The 24,592-nt window shown below is 40.0% G+C and overlaps 1 protein-coding gene across 2 annotated transcripts in view; it reads left to right on the forward strand.

Annotated features, from left to right (window-relative positions):
* Window positions 1–24,592, forward strand: part of ASCC3 (activating signal cointegrator 1 complex subunit 3) — a 493,632-nt gene that overhangs the window by 194,162 nt on the left and 274,878 nt on the right. For both annotated transcript variants that reach the window (XM_039531733.1, XM_039531734.1), the window contains exon 11: window positions 5,066–5,230. In XM_039531733.1, coding sequence (XP_039387667.1) covers window positions 5,066–5,230 — 165 coding nt within the window. The remainder of the gene's footprint in view (window positions 1–5,065; window positions 5,231–24,592) is intronic.

Below are 24,592 nucleotides of genomic sequence, written 5' to 3' on the forward strand. Positions count from 1 at the left end.
AAAAACAGACTCCAACGAGAAACTGCAGAATTGGAATTAATTTGCAAACTGGACACCATTAAATTAGACTTGAATAAAGACTGAGTGGATGGGTCATTACACAAAGTAAAAACTATTTCCCCATGCTAATTTGTTTCCCCTACTGTTGCTCACGCCTTCTTGTCAACTGTTGGAAATGGGCCATCCTGATTATCATTACAGAAGTTTTTCTCCTGCTGATAATAGCCCACCTTAATTGTCAGAGGGATAGCCGTGTTAGTCTGGATTTGTAAAAGCAGCAAAGAGTCCTGTGGCACCTTATAGACTAACAGACGTATTGGAGCATGAGCTTTCGTGGGTGAATACCCACTTCGTCGGATGCATATAGTGGAAATTTCCAGAGGCAGGTATAAATATGCAAGCAAGAATCAGACTAGAGATAACGAGGTTAGTTCAATCAGGGAGGATGAGGCCCTCTTCTATCAGCTGAGGTGTGAACACCAAGGGAGGAGAAACTGCTTTTGTAGTTGGCAAGCCATTCACAGTCTTTGTTTAATCCTGAGCTGATGGTGTCAAATTTGCAGATGAACTGAAGCTCAGCAGTTTCTCTTTGAAGTCTGGTCCTGAAGTTTTTTTTGCTGCAGGATGGCTACCTTTAAATCTGCTATTGTGTGTCCAGGGAGATTAAAGTGTTCTCCTACAGGTTTTTGTGTATTGCCATTCCTAATATCTGATTTGTGTCCATTATCCTTTTATGTAGCTCCACCTTAATTGATTACTCTTTTTATAGTTGGTATGGCAACGCCCATTTTTTCATAAGTGTATTCTCTGTCTCATAATCCATGAGAATATCAAATAGAACTGGACCCAGATTAGATCTGATGAAGTGGGTTTTAGCCCACAAAAGTTTATGCTTAAATAAATTTGTTAGTCTCTAAGGTTCCACAAGTACTCAATAATTTTTGTAGCTTTCCTAGCTGAGTAGAGGGGTTGAAAGGAAGAACTTATTATGAGAGCTGGGGAAAGATGTTCAAGAAGCTGTGGAAGAAAGAGGTGAGGGGAAATTGGGAGGAACAATCTCTGAAGCAGACCCCAACATTTTGGGAAGAGGGAGCAAAATTATTGTGGATCCCAGCCCAACTTAATCTTAATCTACCCTTACAAATCTCGCTGAAAAAAAACATTAGTGAGTAATGAGAACATTTGGTATATCTTCCTTGTTTGTATCTAGGAAGTGGAGTACTAATTTTTAATAATAGCAAGCAGGCTATTTCTTCCGTTACTGTAGGGTATTTCAATTATTATAAAAGTGGACAAGGCTGAACCTGGCATTCTGTCACAGAATTTAGGAAAAATCTTGCAAAAATGGATTACTAGGAGTCTTACTGTAAAATCTTTTCTTAGATTACATCAAAATTTTATAGGATGCAAGTAGCTGCTACGTGAGCTTTTCTAGAGACTTTTGCTATTCTTACATTCACTCTGGAGACACTGTCATCTGCAGAGATGGTTGCCAATTTATTCTTCATGATGTTTCAGTTCTGAGCTTCTGAAAAGCTGAGATTCAAAACTGCATCCAGTTTTGAAAAGTAGTTTTTTTAATTTGGGGTTTTTTTGGTTTTTTTTTACAAGAACCTGTAAGGAAATTGCAGAATGTTTTTTTTTTTTTCTTGCAAGACCTTAGGGTTAATTCTAATGTCTGGTGTAAAGCACTGATTCTTTAAACACAAAACACTAAAGTGAATGTGGCTTTTTTTTCCCCCAGTTCAAAGTTGAGAAGGATTGTTTTGCTATATGTACTGATTTTTTTTTCATTTAGATGTAAATGAATGAATATGTCCTTAAAAGTTCGTCTTCTGTTTTTACTATAGCTACATTTTATATCAAAACTCAAACTAGACTGACTCAGTATCCACTCTCCAAACATATCTCTTTGAGAAAACCATGTATTCAAAGAGGATTTAGCTTTTAATCATAGATTGAATTTCGTAACTTGTAGATAAATGTTTCACAAACATATGATATATTCATAATATAGAATACCCATTTTTATGGCAACCTATTATGCAAATTCTGGGTAGGTTGAGACTGGCAAGGGGGTATGGATCTTACCTTCTAGATCACTGGCGGAAATCTGGCCCACAGCAATAGTAAGCGAAAGCAATCCCCAACTACTCAGTGGCATATATAAAATAATTAGTGGTGTCTTAGAGGGCAAGTGTATACGTTACTAAAACCCCATCACAAATTGACAATCTTATTACGGTCATAGGAAAGGGAGCAAATTTTCAAATACACTGCAGACTGAATTATCTATTTGAGAGAGTCCTTCCTGGTCACAGGCAAGATAGAAAAATTGTCACTTCTATTCATTTTCTTTCACTAAATAGCAGTACAATCACTAATTAAAAAAAAAAAATCCTGAGCCTGTGTTAACACTGTCAAGTTAATCAAAGAATCCTTATGCCCCATTGTTCACAAAAACAAGAAGAGCAGTCTTAACTTTATTCATATGATTTATAGAGAACAACTTTCTAGTTGCTTAACTCTTGTAATACAGTCTCAGTGAAATATCTAGTGAACTGTAATTATTCTCTTTAGTTTACAAGTTGCTTTTCAAATATAATGGTATTACTGTAAGCTTTATTTCAATAGTTAAAAATTGCTTTTCTATTGAACCTAAGGAAAGAGAGGCAGGTAAGGTTTCTACATGTCCTTGAAGTCTGAGATTTATGACCATCAGGGCAATGATTTATCAAAATTGAAAATAAACAACAAATGACCGTCCTTAACTCACAGTAAGGTGACCAGGTGTCCATTTTTTTGACCGAAACACTTGGTCAAAAAGGGACCCCAGGTGGCTCCAGTCAGCACCGCCGACTGAGCCATTAAAAGTCCGGTTGGTGGTACTGCTGGGCTAAGGCATGCTAGTCCCTACGTGTCCTGGGGCACCGCACTGCACTCCAGAAGCGACCAGCAGGTCCGGGTCCCAGGTGGGGGAATGGGGCAGGAAGCTCCATGCGCTGCCCCCACCCCGAGCACCAGCTCCACACTCCCATTGGCCAGCTCAACCCACAGCCCCCTCCCACTTTCCGAATCCCCCTGAACTTGGAGCCGCCTCCTGCACCCCAAAACTGTCATTCCTGGCCTCACACCAGAGCCTGTACCCTCAGCTCAGAGCCTGTACCCCTTCCCACACCCCAACCCACTGCCTCATCCCGCAGCCCCCTCCCACATTCCGAATCTGACAGCCCCACCCTCCAGCCTGGAGCCCCTTCCTGCACCCCAAACCCTTCATCCCCAGATCCCACACCCAAAGCCGGAGCCCTCACCCCCTCCCCTACCCCAGCCCAGTGAAAGTGAGTGAGGGTGGGGGAGAGTGAGCCACTGAGGGAGGGGGAATGTACTGAGAAGGGATGGGGTTTCAGAGAAGGGGTGGGGCCTCGTGGAAGGGGCGGGGCTAGGGTGTTTGGTTTTGTGCGGTTAGAAAGTTGGCAATCCTAACTCTCAGCCATAAATGCCTGGCAGTAAACACCCAAAAAGTTACCATTGTTTGCCAGTATTCACTGTTGAGGGGTATACGAGACACCCATTTGCTCCATACTTAAAGCAGAGAATAGCTATAATATTGTTGGAAAATATCTTTAATGGTGGCCGCTGTATCTGCAATTTGCAATTTAAAGATGTTGCTTCTTATAGTTATGGCATAAAGCTGTAACCCCTGGTGTCTGACAGGGTTATCAGATGGTGTGCAGAGCGGCCAAGATATCTTTACTGATTTTTATGCTTATTCTATATACATCGGCTTACCTGCTTGATGATATTCTGTCTGGCTACATATATTGAATTAAAAGGGGCAGTTAGGAAGTGCAAGAAGTATACAAAACAATGGTAGATGTAAGACATCTGGGGTAAACAACTTCAAGACCGTGAAGATAACAGTAGCTGGGCCATTAATTTGGAAGATGCTGTTTCCAGGCACCAGCAAAGTTACTCAGCCTTGGCCAGAGCCTAGAGATCGAAATAACTATAAACCATTAAAAGTATCCCCTTGGTGAAAGATAGGATGGGTGGGTCAGCAGCTGCTCAGGAGGTGAGGATGGAGAGAGAAACAGGATATTGGCAGACACACAGTAAGAGGTAGAGAGAATGCTGCAGGGCTGTCTCTCTCCCATACCAAAGATTGAGGTGTCTAGGCTAAGTAGAAATCACCAAAACTTGCAAGGAAAGGATAAAGTTTAGGTAAGATGGGGGAGGATATGTGTGATGAGAGAGAGACACGCACTACACTTTCATTATTTTATTTTTTAATTTTTTAAAACTTTTTTTGCTTGTTATGTAATAAATAAACAATAAGCTGGTTTTGGAAAAACTGTCTTTAGCCACTGGTCACAGCTCCTGAAGGAAAATCTCGTGCAGGGGCCAAGCCCAACTGGATCTGTTAGAGGAGCCACAGTTGGTGAATAGGGGAGCTGCAACCCAGAAATCCAGATCTGAGTGGTTGAACGGTGGGGTTCTACATTGGAGAGAAGTAAAGGAAGAAAATCCTGTCACCTGAGGAGTACCCTCAAGAGGGGCTGCAAAGGGCTCTGAAGTGCCCTGGAACTGTGACAGGTGGTGGAGATTGGAAGCATGCTATTATTTTATTTATCACTTTTATCATTCAGTGAGACTTAGTGTATGTCTACAGTGCAGTTAGATGTCCATGCCAGCTGACTTGGGCTTGCATGGCTCAGGCTAAAGGGCTGGTTAATTGCAGTATAGATATTCAGGCTGGGACTGGAGCCTGGGCTCAGGGACCCTATGAAAGGGGAGGGTCTTAGAGCTCAGGCTTCAGCTCTGAGCCTGAACATCCGCACCTCAATTAAACAGCCTGTTAGCCCAAGCCCTGCAAACCTGAGTCAGCTGGCACAGGCCAGCCCTGGGGTTTTAATTGCAGTGTATGCATACTCTTAGTCTCCTAAGTCACTTAAATGCTTTTGAAAATTTCACCCGTAGTGTTAGATTGATAGAATTGTTGGTTTTGGATGTAGTTGGCACGGATTTTCCTTTGTGGATGCTTAGGATTCTTTTTACTGTTTGACAGATGCTCGTGACCACTCCAGAGAAATGGGATGTAGTGACAAGAAAGAGTGTTGGGGATGTAGCACTCTCTCAGCTTGTAAAGCTCCTGATTCTTGATGAAGTACATCTCTTGCATGAAGACCGAGGACCAGTGCTAGAGAGTTTAGTGGCACGCACCTTACGTCAGGTAAGAGTAAGAATCTTCACATTGACTTTCAGAAATAATTCAAGAATAAAGAGAATTCAGAGGTAAGAAATAAAGCATTTTAAAATATTACCTCATGGTACTTTGGCAGCATGTAATTCTTTTAGTTGTAATAAATGCTACAGTACAAAGGAAGCAGATGTATATTTCATTTTTGTCTAGCAATCTGACTTCCCTTATCGTATCAAATTAAATGATTGGGAAGGAATGTCAAAAATTATGTCACGTAAATATTATTTGTACTACTTTTTGGCTACCAGTCTATTGGGAAAATCAGAGTGTTTTTCATAATTAAATAAATATTATATGTGAATAACATTTTTAGAATTAATGCTTCATTAATGAATTATTAGTGTCTTAGCTTAGCCAGAGCTATGAATGGGAACTTACATTTTACTGGGATTTTTCAATACAAAGTGAAATCTGCTGATATGATACTGTTTGTGGCAAAGCATGAATGCAGAGTAGTAGATTGAAACTAAGAAGATTTATAGTACTGCTGGAAAAGCATTATGTAAAGGATTAGTAGAAGCATAATATTATGTGATACTCTGACTGGTATTTTCTAAATACCAGAGGGGGGAATGGAGAGCATAGAAAAATACCAGATTCTCGTGATCCAATACAAATAGAAGAGGTTCAGAGATGGATAATGAATATTATTAGAGCCATGGGATAGGATTCCATATGAAGAGAGATTTGAAATTTAGGACTGTTCAATTTAGAGAGGAAGTGAATAAGAAGGACATGATAAAGTAATGAATGATATAACGAAGATAAAATGGAGTTCCTATTTATCCTTTTTATAATATAAGAACAAAGGTACCTACAATGAAATTATCTGGCAAAACAATTAAAATAGATAAAAGGAAATATTGTTGTGCTCAACACATTGATCTGTGGGGTCAAAAAGGATTAGACATTTCTTTGAACAATTAGCGCATCCACAAGTACACTGTATAGGACAACTGTTTTAGAAGGACTTATAAACTCTCACGCTTCGTGGCTGAAGCCAACCATTAACCAGCAGGTGCTAAGAAGAAACTTCCTTATAGGCAGGTTATTCCATAAGAGCCAACTGAAGGTTGCTTGCATGTTCTTCTGAAATATCTGTTTCTGGTCACTGAGGACCAGGATACTGGACAAAATGGACCACTGGTTAGCTCTACTATGGTAATACTGATGTCCCTGTGTAAATGCAGTATAATTATTACCATTGCTACTGCTGCTACAAAATGTTGGAAAACTCTACTTTGTGCTAAGATCCCTTGTCTTAATACAGCTTTAACCTTCCAAATCAGTGGATTTTTGATCAGTTCTGTGCAATTTTGCTTACTGTTTTTTTTTCTTTTGGGGGAGGTATTGTTTGTTATCCCAGATCTCTTATGAAAAGGACCTGATATTGTAGTGTTGATTTCTCTATTTCTAGTGTAGAAGATCAGCATCTACATACTTTTTTGTTCCTATGAGACTTGCAGCATCATTTTTTCATAGCACAAAGATATTTTGTTTCACATTAATATCACTGGAATTTTAAGACAATCAAAACGGAACTCAAATCACTGTTGGACTTCAGCTCATTTTGTATCCAGTAAATATGCAATTAAATAACTCTCCCCCCACCCAAAAAACAAACAAACAGAAAGGAAAAATCTTAAACCAAAAACAAACAGAAGAACACACCACCAACAACCATAGTTCAGCAGAAATTGAGCCCTCATGAATTGCCACTTGTTTTCATAATGGCAAGAAGAAGGAAAAAATGGAGAGTACTGCAAATCTTCATAACAGAATTTGCAAAATTGTGGGGAAGGGAAGAAAAATGAATATCAAAATATTGAGCTAGAAGGAAACCTCACTATGATGGACACATTCCAGAAAAGAAGGATAATCAACAGAGAGAAAACAAAACTGTGTAAACAGAACTATTTAAAAAAGATTGGAAGGTAAGCGGTAGAAACAAAAAAAGATCAAAACATTTAAGAATAATAAGTCCTCCAGAGGTGAAGGACAAACAAGCTGCATCTGTTTTGAACAATAGCTGCCTAATATTCTTAAAATGGAAGCAAAAATTTGAGTTTGCAATCTGCTTTTTATAAAATTAAAGAGTTCATTGCTGCACGAGGAGCTACAAAGGAAGAAATGCCTATTGTTTCCATTTATATTTTGCTTTAGACAGATTAAAGCAGGTTACTGCCATTGCCTTCCTTTTGGTCAGGATTTCACCCTAAAAATTATGGAATAGTTGTCTCAAGACAATCCTATATCTCTTATGCCAAAACTCTGTTTTATTTTAAACAAACATAAAAAAGACTGGCTTTTTAAGAGAGACTAATGTGGACTTGAAAACAATGAGACAAGAATGCCAATATGGAACCTACAACTTTATTAACTAACAGGGACTTTTCTCCTCCCCACAACACATGCACAAACACATACTCTGTCTCTGTCTCTCTCAGATTACCGGCAGGGCACTAATGGCCCAAGGTTCTACAAACTTGTGGATGATATGAGGGCAGTGCCTCCTCTACACCTCCAGACTTGGGACTCAGAGTACCAGCCCTACTTTCCTTCACGCAGGAAGTAAGAGAGATGAGATGACAGGAGCCATGTGCTGTGTGACAGATGATTTATACCTCCTCAGCATGCGATGTCATGCTCTGGGCCCATGCCCACACAGCATATTGGAGAAATATAGTCTAGACGAACTGTGACTGAAAACACCCCTGTATTCACACCCTAGACACTATTGTACTAATCCTTGTACAAAATATGCCTTGTAAGGTATCATTTGAAAATTAAGAACTCACTGGTCAATAATATCATGGTGAAATGTATGTAGCAACATTATATGTAAAGTTATTAAATCCCCTTGTATGACGATCTTATCACATGTTCAGAACCACACAGCCCTGCCCAGGCAGAAGGGTCCTGAATGAAGAAATCTGTGTTTACCTCAATTTACATATAAGCAATAAACAGGGTCCTCAAGACAGCAGAGAGAGGAGATGGCAGGAGACAAAGCAAACTTGCATTTCATCAAACACAAGTGAGAAGAACGAACATGGAGCCTCCTTCTCTACCAAACTCCATTTCACCTTCTTTACTGTTGGAATAAACTTCGCTGAGAGACGTAATTCTTGGTGAAAAAAATGACAGAGGATAAATATTCATATAATTTTGTAAGAAACATGACCCCATTATTTGCAATATTTATTTTCAACAAAAAAGCATCAGGCATACATGAAAATCAGCAATAGGTAACATTTATGCCCTTAATGGGTATCAAAAGAACTATGAAGCATAGCTATATGATGGCTGCTGGTGAGTTTAATTAGTAAGTAAATGGGTAGACAGACCTTTTCTTCCTCAGCTAACTCTAAGGAATTGAAAGATACCTTAAAACGTTTTAATTTGAGTAATGTATTTAGGGATCCAGATATATAAAGATCGAGTTCCATTCCAGCCCTTCTCAAACTAATTCTGGAATCAATATTTCTTTTCATCTTAGACTGTTTAAATAATGTAATCTCTACAAACATAGCATTCATAATCATATCTAATCATGCACCAGTGTTTTGAGGGATTAATAGCAGTGCTACACACACACAATAAGAATGGAAAGTTCAACACTGTTACTAAAATACATTCATTTTACACATGCAGATAAAAAAACATCTGCTATCCCTATTGTTGAAACAATAACTACTCATGGAACAAATCACATATAACTTCATAGAAAATAAGGAAACTCTTGCAGATAAATAGCCCTGTATATTGGGTTAATAAATTAGAATACTGATTACTATTTACCAATTCCTATTGAAACCTGTTTTAAAATATTTAATAATATGGTTATATATATTTTTCCTTCATGATTTTACTCTGAGGTCTTAAGGAAGAAAATGTGTATTCTAGGCATGAAATTCTAGTCTTACTATCATATGTATTACCTATTTTACAAATTATTTTTGTAGCTATAACCAAGTTTCAAAAATAGGTGTGGGTTTTGCGGGGGGAGGCACACACGGGAGGCAGCAAGACATTCTCAGTGCATAGACATCAAGGAAGAAGTTGTCAAAAGTGTTCACTGATTGTTGCCAAACTTGAAACAACTTGGACCTAAGGTTCAGAGGCAGCTTCCATTGACTTAACTTGGAAATGTAAGTGATTAAGTACTTATTGTCTGAAGTTGGGTACCCAGGAATTGGGGATTGAGGTGTGAACAAAAGTAGAGGGCACTTGAAAATTTAGACCCTAATGTGTGTAGAGGTAGAAAGAGATGGGGAAGGGATGTTAATTGTAATTTATAAATAGGTAATGGATTTTTCTTTAGAAGTTTTACACATTAGGCCAAATCCTTTTCCCTGCTACAGCTACTTTGTGCCAGTCCATCAGCGTAGAACATCTGCAAAGCTGACTTGCCAGGCTATTGAAATATGGTGTTGGTGTGGGGGAATCCCCAGGTGGGGTACACTGGAGAGTTACAGCTGTGCCCTAAGTTACCCCTAAGGCTAGAGAGGGTGTAGAAGAGGCTTGTGGCCATGTTTGGGGGCTCCTCCTTACTCCTTACCAGGTGCGTTGGATACCAAACCTGTGACATTGAAACACCTGAAAAAAGATAGGTATAATAAAATTGCTGACATAATCTTAGCTCTAGTAGAGTGAACAGCTCATTAATGCACATTTTGCACTTTTCAATTTTTGAAGAATGTTTTTGCAAGTGATTTAAATTGACTTTACTAAAGTTTTTTTAGTGGAAAAATTGCTTTGAGCTCTGCTGATATACTGTGGATATAACATCAAAAGAGTTCTTTGAAACTAATTTGTAGCTTTGATGTTTAAAGTTATGTAGTCTTGAGCATAACACAGATGTTAAAATCAAAATGTTTAAACCTTTTTAATCAAAATTTCTACAGCTCTGTAATATCTGTTTAGCATATTGGTTTAAAAGACCAGTTGAACTGTTTTCTGAATTAGTGATGCATATTCTGAAGTACCTGGTCATCATTATCCAGAGATGTTGATGGCTTCTTGACACTTTTGCTACTTAGGGAGGTAGCTCCCTCACAAAACACATACTGGATATTACACTAGTTCTTAGCTGAACAGTGAGAATAGCATTTGAGTTTTTGTGATTCTCCCTCCTTCCCCCAATGAATCACAAATTAAACAACTAAAATTAAATAAACTATAAAATTGTCAATAATTTAATAAAACTGAACACAAAGTACCTAGAATTGGTCAAAACAGTTTTGTGAAAGAAACTTGTCCGCTTTTTTGACACCTCTCCCCCCCCAAAAAAAAATGAAGTTGAGAAATTTTTCAGCCAGCTTTAATACAATGGAAGACAAATACAAATCTCTTTAGGCAGTTTACTCTATTTACAACTATTAGGTCACAATCATCGGTTCAGACAACAGGAATAGACAGTATTTGTGATTTTAGTCATAGTAAAGGAAAATGTCAAAGATGATGCTTTTGGGTGAACATTATTCTACCTCTGATATCACATCTGTATTGTATTAATAACATTTGGAAAATTTATATTCTAACATTTATTAGGAGTTTATTTATTAGGAGTTGGTCCTGGGGCCAGTTTTATTCAATATCTTCATTAATGATCTGGTGGATGGCGTGGACTGCACCCTCAGCAAGTTTGCAGATGACACTAAACTAGGAGGACTGGTGGATATGCTGGAGGGTAGGGATAGGATACAGAGGGACCTAGACAAATTAGAGGATTGGGCCAAAAGAAACCTGATGAGGTTCAACAAGGACAAGTGCAGATTCCTGTACTTAGGACGGAAGAATCCCATGCACTGCTACAGACTAGGGACCGAATGGCAAGGCAGCAGTTCTGCAGAAAAGGAGCTAGGGGTTACAGTGGACGAGAAGCTGGATATGAGTCCACAGTGTGCCCTTGTTGCCAAGAAGGCTAGCGACATTTTGGGCTGTATAAGTAGGGGCATGGCCAGCAGATCGAGGGACGTGATCATTCCCCTCTATTTGGCATTGGTGAGGCCTCATCTGGAGTAGTGTGTCCAGTTTTGGGCCCCACACTACAGGAAGGATGTGGAAAAATTGGAAAGAGTCCAGTGGCGGGCAACAAAAATGATTAGGGGGCTGGAGGACATAACTTATGAGGAGAGGCTGAGGGAACTGGTATTGTTTAGTCTGCAGAAGAGAAGAATAGGGGGGATTTGATAGCTGCTTTCAACTACCTCAGGGGTTCTCAGACTTTTGTACTGGTGACCCCTTTCACATACCAAGGCTCTGAGTGCGACCCCCCCCATAGACATTAAAAACACTCTTTTATATATTTAACACCATTATAAATGCTGGAGGCAAAGCGGGCTTTGGGGTGGAGGCTGACAGCTCGTGACCCCCGAGGGGTCTCGACCCCCAGTTTGAGAACCCTTGAACTACCTGAAAGGGGGCTCCAAAGAGGATGGATCTAGACTGTTCTCAGTGGTAGCAGATGGTGGAACCAGGAGTAATGGTCTCAAGGTGCAGTAGGGGAGGTTTAGGTTGGATATTAGGAAAAACATTTTCACTGGGCGGGTGATGAAGCACTGGAATGGGTTACCGAGGGAGGTGGTGGAATCTCCTTCCTTAGAGGTTTTTAAGGTCAGGCTTGACAAAGCCCTGGGTGGGATGATTTAGTTGGGGATTGGTCCTGCTTTGAGCAGGGGGTTGGACTAGATGACCTCCTGATATCCCTTCCAACCCTGATATTCTGTGATTCTCTAACAGGCAGGCAGGCTCCCTATTTGACTCCCTTGACTCTCAGGAGCACCTGTGATTTTTAGATGTTAGGTAGTACTGGCTGTGTTTTTCCCCCACAGAAAAAAAGGAAATAAGCATTCCTAAATCCTGCAGAGTGAACATATCCTTAAAACATAAATTTCCTAGGTTTTAATAAAGCCAGCTGAACACCCTCCCCTCTGCCCCCTCCCCACACACCCAAAATTCTATTGTGGTATCATATTTATACCCACATGGGCTGTCAGCAAGGCTGAAACCTTGAGATTCACCACTTAGAACACTGCTATTTGAGTTAATGAAGTAATGATAGCAGTAGTAAGTTATGTTTGTGTGGACCATCGTTAGAGTAGGATGAGACACATTGCCCATGGGTTTCACTAATATTTACTGAGAGTAGAAGAATGGTGATACACAGCAATCTCTGGTTCTGGAGGGGAGTGTGTTATAGTGGTCACAGACCTTTCTGCCTATATCCCATAAGTTTGACCCATTCTGCCCCATCCTCTCCTACCTGTCCTTGTCCCAGTCTCTCTCCTCCGCCACTAGCTTACCTTATCCCAGTTACCCCTTCTTCCCATGCCATTTTTTCATCTCAAACCCAGTCTCTTTGCCTACAATTAATATAAGACCACCCAGCCTGGGAAATCCTCCTTTCCCTTTTTGAATATTGCTCCATTAGCAATCTTCCAGTCTTCTGGAATATTCCTGCTATTCTAAGAAAAGAAGGAACACAAGCTAGAATAGAGAAAGAACAGATTAAAGAATGTTTAGATAAATTAGAGGTATTCAAGTCAGCGGGGCCTAATGAAATTCACCATAGGGTACTTAAGGAGCTAGCTGAAGCAATCATGGAAACATTAGCAATTATCTTTGAGAACTCATGGAGGACAAGTGAAGTTGCAGAGGACTGAAGAAGGGCAAACATGACACCTGCCTTTAAAAAGGGGAACAAAGAGGATTCAGGGAATCATGAACCAGTCAGCCCAACTTTGATACCAGGAAACATACTGGAACAAATGATGAAACAGTCAGTTTGTAAGCACCTAGAGAATATTAGGGTATTAAGGAATAGCTAACATAGATTTGTCAAGAGCAAATTATGCAAAACCAATCTAATTTCCCTCTTTCACAGGGTACAAGCTTAATGGAAGGGGGCAATCTATAGATATGATTTATCTTTATTTTAGTAAGGCTATTGACACAGTCGCATGTGACATTCTCATAAACAAACCAGGGAAATGTGGCCTAGATGAAATTACTGTAATGTGGGTGCACTACTGGATGAAAAAACATACTCAGAATAGTTATCACTGGTTCACTGTTAAAATGGGGAGATGCATCTAGTGGGGTCCTGTGGAGTCTGTCCTGGGTCTGTTAGCAGTCAATATTTTCATTAATGACTTGAATAATGGTGTAGGAAAGCATGCTTATAAAATTTGTGGATGACACCAAGGTGGGAGGGGTTGCTAGCTGTTTGAAAGACAGGATTAGAATTCAAAATGACCTTGAGAAACTGGAGAATTGGTCTGAAATCAGCAAGATGAAATTCAATAAAGACAAGTGAGAAGTACTACAATTAGTGGATCACAAATTGAATATTTGCCAACAATATGATGCACTTGCAAAAAAAAAAAAGGCTAATATCACTCTTAGGTAAGTAAGTCACTGGAGGTAATTGTCCCACTCTAGTTGGCATTGGGGGGCTTCAGCTGGAGTACTGTGTCCAGTTCTGGATTCCATATTTTAAGAAAGATGTAGTTAAAAAAAACAACTACTCAGCATGTGTAGTTTTGAGAAAAGAAGACTGAGTGGGTATATAGTCTTCAGATATGTTAAGGGATGTTATAAAGTGATCAGCTGTTCTCCAAGTCCATTGAAGGTGAGCTTAATCTGCAACAGGCAGGTGACAGGAAAATCTTTCCAACTATAAGGATAGTTAAGCTCTGGAACAGGCTTCCAAGAGAGATTGTGGAATCCCTGTCCTTGGAAGTTTTTAAGAACAGGTTAGAAAAACACCTGTCAGGGATTGTCTAGGTAAACTTGATTCTGCTCAGTGCAGGGGGATGGACTTTATGACCTCTCAAGGTCTCTTTCATCCCTACATTCCTGTGATTCTAAGATGTATTAAAAATTAAAATCCAGATCCTGATTAGGTTATGTGCTTTTTGAGAAGACCAATATATTAGACACTATTTTGCTACTTATAAAAATGAGTCTGAGACATACTGGAACTGCATTGCATTACAGAGTCTATCTTTCCTTTTTGTTCACAAGTTAAGGAACATACTCCGTCTGGTAGGGGAAGAAGCAGCTTAAATAGGAACTGCTGTAGTGGGAAGCCCTCCCCCCCCCCCCTTTCCAGCACCACTCAGACCCAGAATTTTGCAGAAGAGATACCCTCAACGCTCAGGGTACTAGGATCAGTTGGTAGCCAGAGAGGAACCAGACACAGGTCTTATCTACATGGTAGTCTAATCAATGCTCTCTACGGGGGTATGATTTCTAAGTGCATTAGTATGCTGCATGTTAATTGGTCTGAGCTATGTTAAAGCACACTAGGGAACCCTTTAATGTGCACCAGCAAGATTTACATAGATCAATTCATGTACAGCCTGTAAGTGCACTTCAGAAATCACACCTCTGAGAGCATATTACCTTACCGTGAAGACAAGCCCAGAAACTGGAGCCAGTAGGGGCAGAAGCAGCAAAGGAAAGAGAATTTTCCACAGTTTGACTAGACATTCTCTCTCCTCTGGTCCTGGTGAGGGCTCCAAACCTCCTGCTCCCTCTACTTGACTGGGCCTCTTTACATGAACATTTAGTTTGCAGCAAGCTGGGGTATAAATCTACCCCTCACTAGCCTGCAGCACGCTAAGTGTCCGTGTGGATCCTACTGATGTGCCCCAACAGTTCCGTAATGTGTTTGATCTACCCCACTTTGAAAACAGGAGTTAATCTAAATGCACTAGGGTGGTGGTTATCAAATGTATTTAATCTGGTACCCCTTCTTTGTGCCTGTAGTCATTTAATCCTGCCTTCCCAAGTACATATACTGCCACCCAGCTCTGAAGGCCATGCTGCACCACACTTAGTGCCCTATTGCCACCCTTACTTCTCCACTGCTGCTGCCACCATATGGTTAACTGCTGGAGCCCTGCCACCACCAAGTGAGGGATTGGGGGTGGGGGAAGGAGAGCCCAAGCCCAGGCTGCCTTCTGGTGAGGGATTGGAGTAGGAGGAGGAGAACCCAGATGACGGTGCTCCAGCTGTCACTTCCTGGTCGGTGAGGCTCCAGTTCTCTCCTTTTTCCCCACCTCCTGGATGTGCACAGCCCTTTTGCAGGAGTCGCAGCCACCTGAGCTCTTAAAAAGAAGCACACAGCTTGACACATTCCCGTGCCTCCCATGGGAGGCTCGTCCCACAGTTTGAGAACTGCTGCACTAGGGAACTGTTAATGTTTGTCAGCAGAATCCAAGTGCATGGCAGGTTAGTGCTGGGTAGATTTACACTGTAGCTCGCCACAAACTAAGTGTTTGTGTAGACAAGCCCACAGTCTCTTCACCTTAACGTCACTCCACACCTGACCCTCTTTTCCACTCTCTCCCCCAATTCTCTTCCCTTTTCTTTCCATTAACTGATACCCTCCTAAGTAAACCCATCCAAAAACCAAAACAATGTGGAACTAAAGTGACATTTGCTGCCATCACATTGTTCTCTGTGTGTTATACCTCTTCCCCATCTTGCGTTTGTCATGTCTATTTAGATTGTAATCTCTTTGGGATGGGAACCGTAGACTACTATGTGAACAATGCCTAGCATAATGGGGCCCTCACTTTGGTCGGTCCATAGGCACTTCCATAATAAACATGTTAAATACTAAGGAACAACAGTAGACTTACCATGTGTTTTGCAACTTTGTCATTTGGGAGTATTAACATGGGGTTGCATAGGACTATGATACTTCTCTAATTAATATTCAAGATTTAAGCCTTTGAGAGGCAACATAACACATACTTAGCATGCTGGCTGAGGGAAAATGATCATGGCTCCTAAACCATGGCAGGATAGTATGAAAACATTGTTCTTTTTTTTCTTTTCCAGCATAATTCTTGATTTTTGGAAAAGTGCTGTAAATGGAGAATGGTGAGATCAGAGTATTTTAAGCCCTTGGAGTCAGCAGTGGCAGAATTAAACTCATTTATAAAATTACTCAACCAGGTGGTTGCCTAGTAACAAATGCATTCTGTTCTGAATACTTAAGGGGCATAGATTTTTAATCTGAATCCTACATAAGACTGATCTTTTAAACAAAGTTTTTATAGTAGTATGCTTTTTTATTTTGTAGTTGTAACATTTTCTTTTTGCTCTCCCATTTATGTTTATTAAAGACAAGAAATTATATACATAGACTGATTCATTGTAATGTTACTAACCTTTAATGGAACCGTAATATGTATTATTTCTTATTGTTTAGTAATGGTGAAAAGGAAACTGTTGCTAAAAAAATGGAAACTTTGTACTGAAACTCTTAACTCTTTTAATGTATGGCTTGGTGTGTTTTGTTAAAAATCACTCCTAAAAGATTTTCATGATTCAACAGTTAAGTTTTTTTTAAAAGTTTCCATTATAAACCTACTGTTGATCTCCTCCCCACCCAGCTTTAAAACCAAACAAAAACAAAGCAACTAACAAAAAAAAAGACTATTCTTAAACTAGGTTACAAGGGAATTTTTTTAATAAGAGATTTGATGTTAATTAGATGATATGCTCTGAGACAAGAATTAGGGGGAAAAATTAAATTATTATTTGAAAAATTCCCACCCTTTTCTGTAATATCACAGAGAGCGGGTGAGGGGGGAAGCAACTTGGTCTTAAAAACTCCAAAATGATTTTCTCAATGAGAAATAATTAAAAATATTTTTGCAAGTTACGGTGATTAATTGGGAGTTTTGAATTCCATAGTGAATAACCATTGATAGGTCTTTGAGGAGTAAATCTACATCTAGGTAGGTCATGCAGAATTACAAACTTTAGGCTTGGTCTGTGAAGATTCTAAACTCTTTAGAAGTCGTCCCCTCCCCACCCCACACACACACCTCCAGTAAAAGGTAAATGTGAGAGTTCATGAATTAGGATTGATGCTATTACCTAGTGACAAAAGTAGAATGATAAGGACTGTCCGAGAGAGCACTAATGTTGGTAATAGACATGAACAGAAAAGAGATTAACATGTGAATAGTATAAACCAATGTAAATAGCCAATAACCAGGAAGACGTGGAAAAGGAGAAACGTGTAGTGCAGTCACTGTATCGGAAAGTACAGAAATACTGCCTATCACAATGACCAACCCAGCGGAGTTGGTGTTTAATGACCTGTGCTTCTACACTGCTGATGTTGGCTGCAGAGAGAATCTGTTATTACTTTAACCCCTGGTTCGGTTCCTGTGTTTCTTGGCATTCAGGGAGGGTTTCATTGGGCCTATGTCAATATTTCTGGTACTCAAAAACCAGATTGTTTTGACCTTTCTTTTTTTTTTTCTCTTTTTTTCTCTCTTTTTTTTTTTCATCTGGGACCCCTGCTTGAATCTTGAGGCCTGTGTCTGCAGCAGTTCTGATGATTCACCTCAGCATTTTGTGTTTATAGGATGCCAAGCTGATCAAAACCTAAGAAGTGTGGAGAAGTGTTCTGTAGCTTACAAACCATGTCCTTGTGGCTGGTTTATGTTGGTGGCAGACAACCATCTCTGTTGCATCATTTGCCGGGGAGTTGGCTGAAAACTCAAGGGAGGCTATAGTTACTTGCAGATGTCACTCAGGACTCAATGGGAATGGCTCTCACGTCATCCTTCAGGCATCCCAAAGACACTCTTCTGCTCAGATGTGAGTGTGGCCTGAAGTGTTTCATGCTTCTGCTTCAAGGGTTTATCCTTAGAGTCAGCTGAGGAGAGTGAACTCTGAGGCAGTGTTGTTTCCACTTACGTAGGCACAAATTCATCTCCTACTCTGCTACCTTTACAATGAAGGGCTCTGTCAAGTATCTACCCCTTGACACACTTGGGATCACAGTGCTTCAGATCTGTTGTGCTGAATGCTGGCTTATTTGGTGAGACAGAATCTCTGCAGAAAGTGTTGAGCCATTGAAAGAGAGCCAGCAACTCATTGTTGCAGCCCTCCACTCCAGGCAGTTTAGTTATAAAAGTCCCAGATTTCTCCCTTCTGTGTTGCATGTTTTTGCAGCAGAGATGAAGGCAGTTATTCCAGTATATATACTAGGCTACCTGCTCATCCCATTGTGTTCTCTCTGAGGCTTCCATTAAGTCATCAATTCTAAATTTGAAGCATTCATCTAACTCTGAATGAGGAGTGGTTGGAGGTTTTTTGGCACAGAAACTAGATAGTGGTGATAGAGGCAACAATGGCTAGAAGGAACAGTTGCTGCTCACATGGTAATGATCTGTAGTGTTGGGTTTCTTTGGTGCATTGTATTATCAATCTGCAACTGCCACCTTTAATAATAGATAATTAATTTCATGGCCAAGGGGATTAAATGATCTTAAAGAACACCTACCTTGGTCAAATCTCTATCCAAAAAAAAATGCCAGGAACTTAGAAACTTGGTGGACAAAGGTGTAGGTCTGGTCTGGTATCATATAATGTTTTTTGATGCAGATGATACAGCAGCAAAAACTAGTGCCTTGGGATTAGGCTCCCATAGGTCTGCTTGGTTGCAGCCTTCCTTGTTCTGCTGTCAGATCCAGAGAGAGAGCTTAGAGCTTCCTTACACAAGAAACATCTTGTTTGGGAAGCAGGTGAAGGCTCCATTGCGAAAGGTTAAGTCCATGCTGAGTTCTCCTGGGCCAGTTTGTCATTACTTGGACCCTTTCCACAAAGGGAGACAGTCCTCTTCATAAGTGGACTTTCACATCAGCCACTGGCTTCAAGGTGACACTGCACATGATTGAATGGTCTGAAATTCTGCTGCTTTGAAGAACTTAAGACACTCATCCACACCTCCTTTCAGTGTCTGGATGTTACTTTTTGTGATGTTTGTTTGATTTTTGGCACATGATTTTTTGGCATATTTTAAATAATTTAAATTTCAATTACTTATTACTTTTGGAATCTTTGCCTTCTGTGCAATCCATATTTAACTGGAAGTCCAGCAGTTAACTTGAGCAGATAGCATATGATTGGTAATAGGGGGAGGGTCAGGCTTGCATTCCATTCTGCTGCTGCCACCTTTTTGGGTATACATTTTCAAAAGCACGTGGAGTTCTCACTGTTTTCATGCTAGGGAGCTGACTCCTAGGACTGAGTCCCATCAGAATGATAACAGGTCAGTAATTTCTCCATGCCTCTGCTACATTTGGAATTTACTGATATGCCAACATGCCTCTCACGAGATGGAGTTTCATTTATTCAGACATTGATAAAAATGATCATTACTCAATACACTGTTGTATAGTAGGTCATGCCAACTGGTGTCACATCACATGTATTAAACCTTTCATTTTCAGCATTTTTTTTTAACCTGTAGAATCAAAAACTGAATTCTGCAAAATTTTAGTTTTAAATTTGCTTCTAATAAAAATTTGCATCTGGCCTATAATGGTTAAAAGTACTGTTGTGATGCACATTGTGGTAAAACGTTCTTACATTGTGCTTCAATTTATAACTTAAAACATGTCTGGAGAAAATAACTGATGAGTAAAATGATGTCTGCAAAGATAATTTTTATGCTAGAGAAATAAACTTTAAATCAAAATCCCCAAATAAAGAATTTAAATCAGAAAGATAATCACAGAATCATTAAACAAGTGATAACTAGATGGGCTAGATTCACAAAAGGATTTAGCTGCCTACATCCCAGAATCCTCACTGGGATTCAGACAGCTGCTGTTCATCGACCCCCAAACCCCAAGGTGCCTAAACCTGGCCACTGCCAAAATTTTTGCAGCAAAAGTTCCCTAAGTGCCTGTTTCTACCTCTAAGCCTCTGCACTGCAATCCCATGTCAGGCAGCTAGACTCCTAAGCCTCAGTGCAATGCACAAACCAGAGGAAGATAGGCAATCCTTTGCCTAGGGTGACCAGATGTCCCGATTAAATCAGGACTGTCCCGATTTTCAGGCGTTTGTCCTGCGTCCCGATTGATGTTCGGTCGGGATACAATTTGTCCCAATATTTCGCATTCCTGTTTTTTTTTGTTTTGTTTTTTGTTCTGCCGGCGGGACTCCACTTCTGCCCCCCTCCGCTTCCCTCCTTCCCCGCCCCGGTTTTTTTTTGGGGGGGTGGTTTTTTTTGCGCTCTCTCTCTCTCTGCTGGCGGGACTCCAGGCCTCCGCGCCCTTTTTATTTATTTTTTTTTTTCTGTGCCGGCAGGACTCCGCTTTTTTATTTTTTGTGCTCCCCCCAATGTGTCCCAATATTTTCTTCATCCCATCTAGTCACCCTGCGTTGGTTATCAGACCTGATAGAGCTGACACTGGAGCCACCATTCCAGCTTCTGTGAAGACCGGACATCCCCTCACAAAAGTCCTCTTCTTCATCCAGACCAAAAACAGATTCATCTAATAGCCTGGCCATTGAGAGAAAACACTAGAAGGGTTCAGTCTATCCTCCATGTCATTAAGACATTGCTTTTGTGTAGTTGAGTATCAGTACTGAAAACATATGTCTCATCTGCTCCAGATTCAACAACTGATGCCAAGAGCACAATGAAAATCCAGACGGTCCAACCATTCTGGATTTTTTTCCAAGAAGGCATAGACAAAGGTCTTCAGCCCAGTACCATGGTGCCTCAGGTGTGTCTTAATAGCACGTTGTTTGCAGGATTTAATTGTGGCCCTAATGCCATCTCCTAACATGTTTGACTAATCAAGATTGAGACATTTCCTCCCTACTGCCATATAAGCAGAAAAGTCAGCATGGATTTGTCAAGAACAAATCATGCCAACCAACATAATAGCTTTCTTTGACAGGGTAAGAAACCTTATGGATAGTGGGGAAACATTATATTTGGTATATCTTGGCTTTTGATACTGTCTCACATGACCATCTCATAAACAAACAAGGGAAATTTAACCCAGGTGGAGTTACTATAAAGTGTGTGCATAACTGGTTGGAAAACCATTCCCAGAGAGTAATCATCAGTGGTTAGCAGTCAAGCTGGAAGGGCACCCTCAAGAATGGGGTCCCGCAGGGATCAGTTCTGGGTCCAGTTCTGTTTAACATCTTCATCAGTGGTTTAGATAATGGCATCAAGAGTACACATATAAGCTTTGTTGACAATACAAGCTGGGAGGGGTTGTGAGTGCTTTGGAGGTTAGGATTAAAATTCAAAATGATCTGGACAAACTGGAGAAATGTTCTGAAGAAAATAAGATGAAATTCAAGAAAGACAAATAAAGACAAATGCAGTTTTGATTCCCACATTCTAAAAATCTGTCTAAATCGATAGAAAAAAATAAAGTTCACATCTGGATATAAATCACTGAAAGGATAAAACTATAATTACAGCAGAAAGAAGGGGAGGAGAAAAGGATATACAGTTAACCCTCTTTCTCTGGCCTTTTAAGATGACCACATCAGCATTACCTTGGCCACATTGTATCTCCTGGGTAATAGTAGTGTATTTTATTTATACAGATCTATAAGCATGCATGAGACTTTACCAATAGCCTATGACCCAAATAGCCTTCAATTCAAATTACATATACAAGCACAAAGTAGTTGAGAAAGGAGAGAGATATGACTGTCAAGCAATTTGGCTTGTTTAGGTTGTTGTTCCCTGGTTCTTTAATTATTAAAAAAAAGTGTGTAATATTTTAAAGGAATAGAAGGGCAGAGTGGTGGAAGGCAAGTGGACCAAAGTGAGCTTTTAGGAAAGAGTTGGAGGTGAGCAAAGAATCTCGGTACGTGATCAAAGAAGGATTCCAGGGCACAGTTTTAATTATAGGGACAGGAGTAGAAGAAAGGAAACAATGAGTCATATTTTATAGTATTGCTGATTTGATATCAAAGTTTTGGTATGGTGGCAGTTATTAAAAAGTCAACATTTTCCATCAGTTGCCACCCAGTGTTTTCTGAGATTCCTATGGCTGGCAAATACTAACTTTTCTAATTACTTTTACTATACTGTAGAGCAACAGGTTCCATAGTTAAGGTACGTTTAATTAATAAGCCTTATGTTGATAATCTCTAAATTTATTTTGGTAGAGGAAGGATACGTTTCTGTTGAAGAGCTCACATTATGACCTCTTTGCACATGGGAATGTTTTGTGTAAATTTGATGTTAATCTGCCAAGATTTTTTTTGAGATAAGTATGTTTTGTACCTTCCTCCCCTTTTATTTTTAAAAGCACCCCTAGTTCTGGTCCTAACTTTGAGTGCTGAGAATACTCTTTGGGGAGGAGTCTGGTGTGGTGTGTGTTTCGTTTTGGGGGTGGTTGGGTTTTTATTGGACCCAGTGCTTAAACAGTTCTCTCTTACCTATTTTCCTTCTTTTAGATCAGGATTTAGGTTACTTTCTCTTGGGGATTCCCAATAGTGATTAGCTTTAATGTAGCAGTCCATACAATATACCACATCATAGCCAATAACAGAGATGTGAACTTACCCAGCCCAACCCTGAAAAATAATCTTGATGACCTAACAAACTCCATGAAGCCAATGAAATTCCTAGTTGAGGCTCCTATTCTAATGTCTGCTTTAAATACTGTTGACAATACAGAAAAAATCAGAGAAATCTGATTGAACATAATGTGATGCATGGTATTGGAGAACGCTGACGTACTGAGGGATGATTTTAAAAAGCATCAGATTTGATGTTGAATATTCTGTCACTTGTGGCTTTAAACTAGATTATTAACAATATTTCAATGATTGTTTTGTTTATATCTTTATATTTAAACAAAACAACCCCCAAACCCTGTGGATTTATTTAAGAACTTTCAAATATTTGTATGGGTTAATGTGCATGAAACAGAAGAATCATGGTGCTAATAACTTTAACTTACAGATATTTTAAGCATTCTTTTATGTAGAAAAGGAAAATCCATTACTGATGTTTGATACTTTGAGTTATGCTTGCATCAATGTTAACCCTCCCATTTTAGTTTCATATGGACTTAGAATTCAGGACAGATTTTTTTCTTATCTTCTAATTAGAGATCAAACTATCTCATTTGCCAGATGAATAAATTTTAACTGAAATGTTGAATTTACAATGGTGTCACCAGTGAAGCCTTGCAAATTACAGCTGGTATTTTCAAGCTAAAATGGCATAGTCTGTGAAGACATGGGTTTACTGGTCTATATAGCACATAGCTATATTTGATGTGCAAGACAGTACATTGTTCCAGACTTAACATGAAGCGTTTTTGTTAAATGCTTAAATGCTTGGTGTAGTTTCACTGTGTGTTGAATTAAAGGAATCCACAACTGCATTTTGAAGCTAATATTTTTTTACTTTAAAGGCCATAGGAAAATTAATAGATAGTATTAACTTGTCTAAATCTCAGTTTATGGATTAGAAGAAAAGAATGCAAGTAGACTTCCAGATTAACATGATGATGTCACCTTGCTGGTGCCTGTGAACAAGCAGCAGAACTAGTATATCAGCAAATGCCTACTGGTCATAACGTTTCAAGACCAAAAGAGTTGTTTAAATAGAGAAAAATGGAATTGATTTGAAATCAGTTCACATTTTATGCTTCTGAGGAGTTATTAGAGGCAGGCATAGCCAGCACAGGTTTTTAAACTGTAATTTGTTCCCTGTGATGGGGCATTCACCTCTCGTGCCCACCTTGTCAGCTAGATGCAAGGCTGCAATCTTTCTTGGGTCTGGCACCTCCTGTCGGCTGCTGATCTCACTAGTCAGGTCTTCAGTGGCTCAGCTGTCCAGCCAAGCTACACACAGTTAATATGCATGAATAAACCCCTTCTTGGGTTAAAAAAAAAAGATAAACAAGGACTGTCACTGTGCCCTTGTTAGTGTCTTCATTCCTGTCTCTGGGCTCAGTTTTCAGCCTCTTCTGGGCTAACTTTAGGTCCTTAACTGTTCTATTATAGAATACTGCCCCTAGGACTTTCTTCCTGGAGACTCTTGTCTTCACTGGTTCTCACTGCCTCAGCTCTCCAGCGAGGTCATTTCTCAAGACTATCTAGCTGCTGTTACCAGGGTCTTCAGTCCTGTCCCTGAGTCCTTTAAATTCCAGCCCTTTGTTTGGACTTCTAAATGAGCCTTGTCCCCTTCTCAGTACTCTTGAGCCTACTCCAGGTCCCAACCCAGGGACCCTATAAACAGCAGTCATATATAGCTCCCTTTAACTCCTTCCATTGCCTGGTACTATTTTTCCTTGGTCGTCTTCCCACCGGATCTCTGCCCTGTCACCCATTCTCTTGGGGTTACAGTTCTCAAATCTACTCTATCTTTGCAGAAAGCAAAATGCAACCAGAACTCCATTTCTGGTTCTCTTGAGCATCTGTGGCCAGAGTGGAGCACCCTTCCTTTACTGCTCCAGTCCCAGCCAGGAACTGAACTACTTATACTCCTGCAGCTCTTTTAACTGAGACTGC

This window comes from Mauremys reevesii, linkage group 3 (genome assembly GCF_016161935.1).
Source record: "Mauremys reevesii isolate NIE-2019 linkage group 3, ASM1616193v1, whole genome shotgun sequence".
In the NCBI taxonomy this organism is placed as follows: Eukaryota; Metazoa; Chordata; order Testudines; family Geoemydidae; genus Mauremys; species Mauremys reevesii.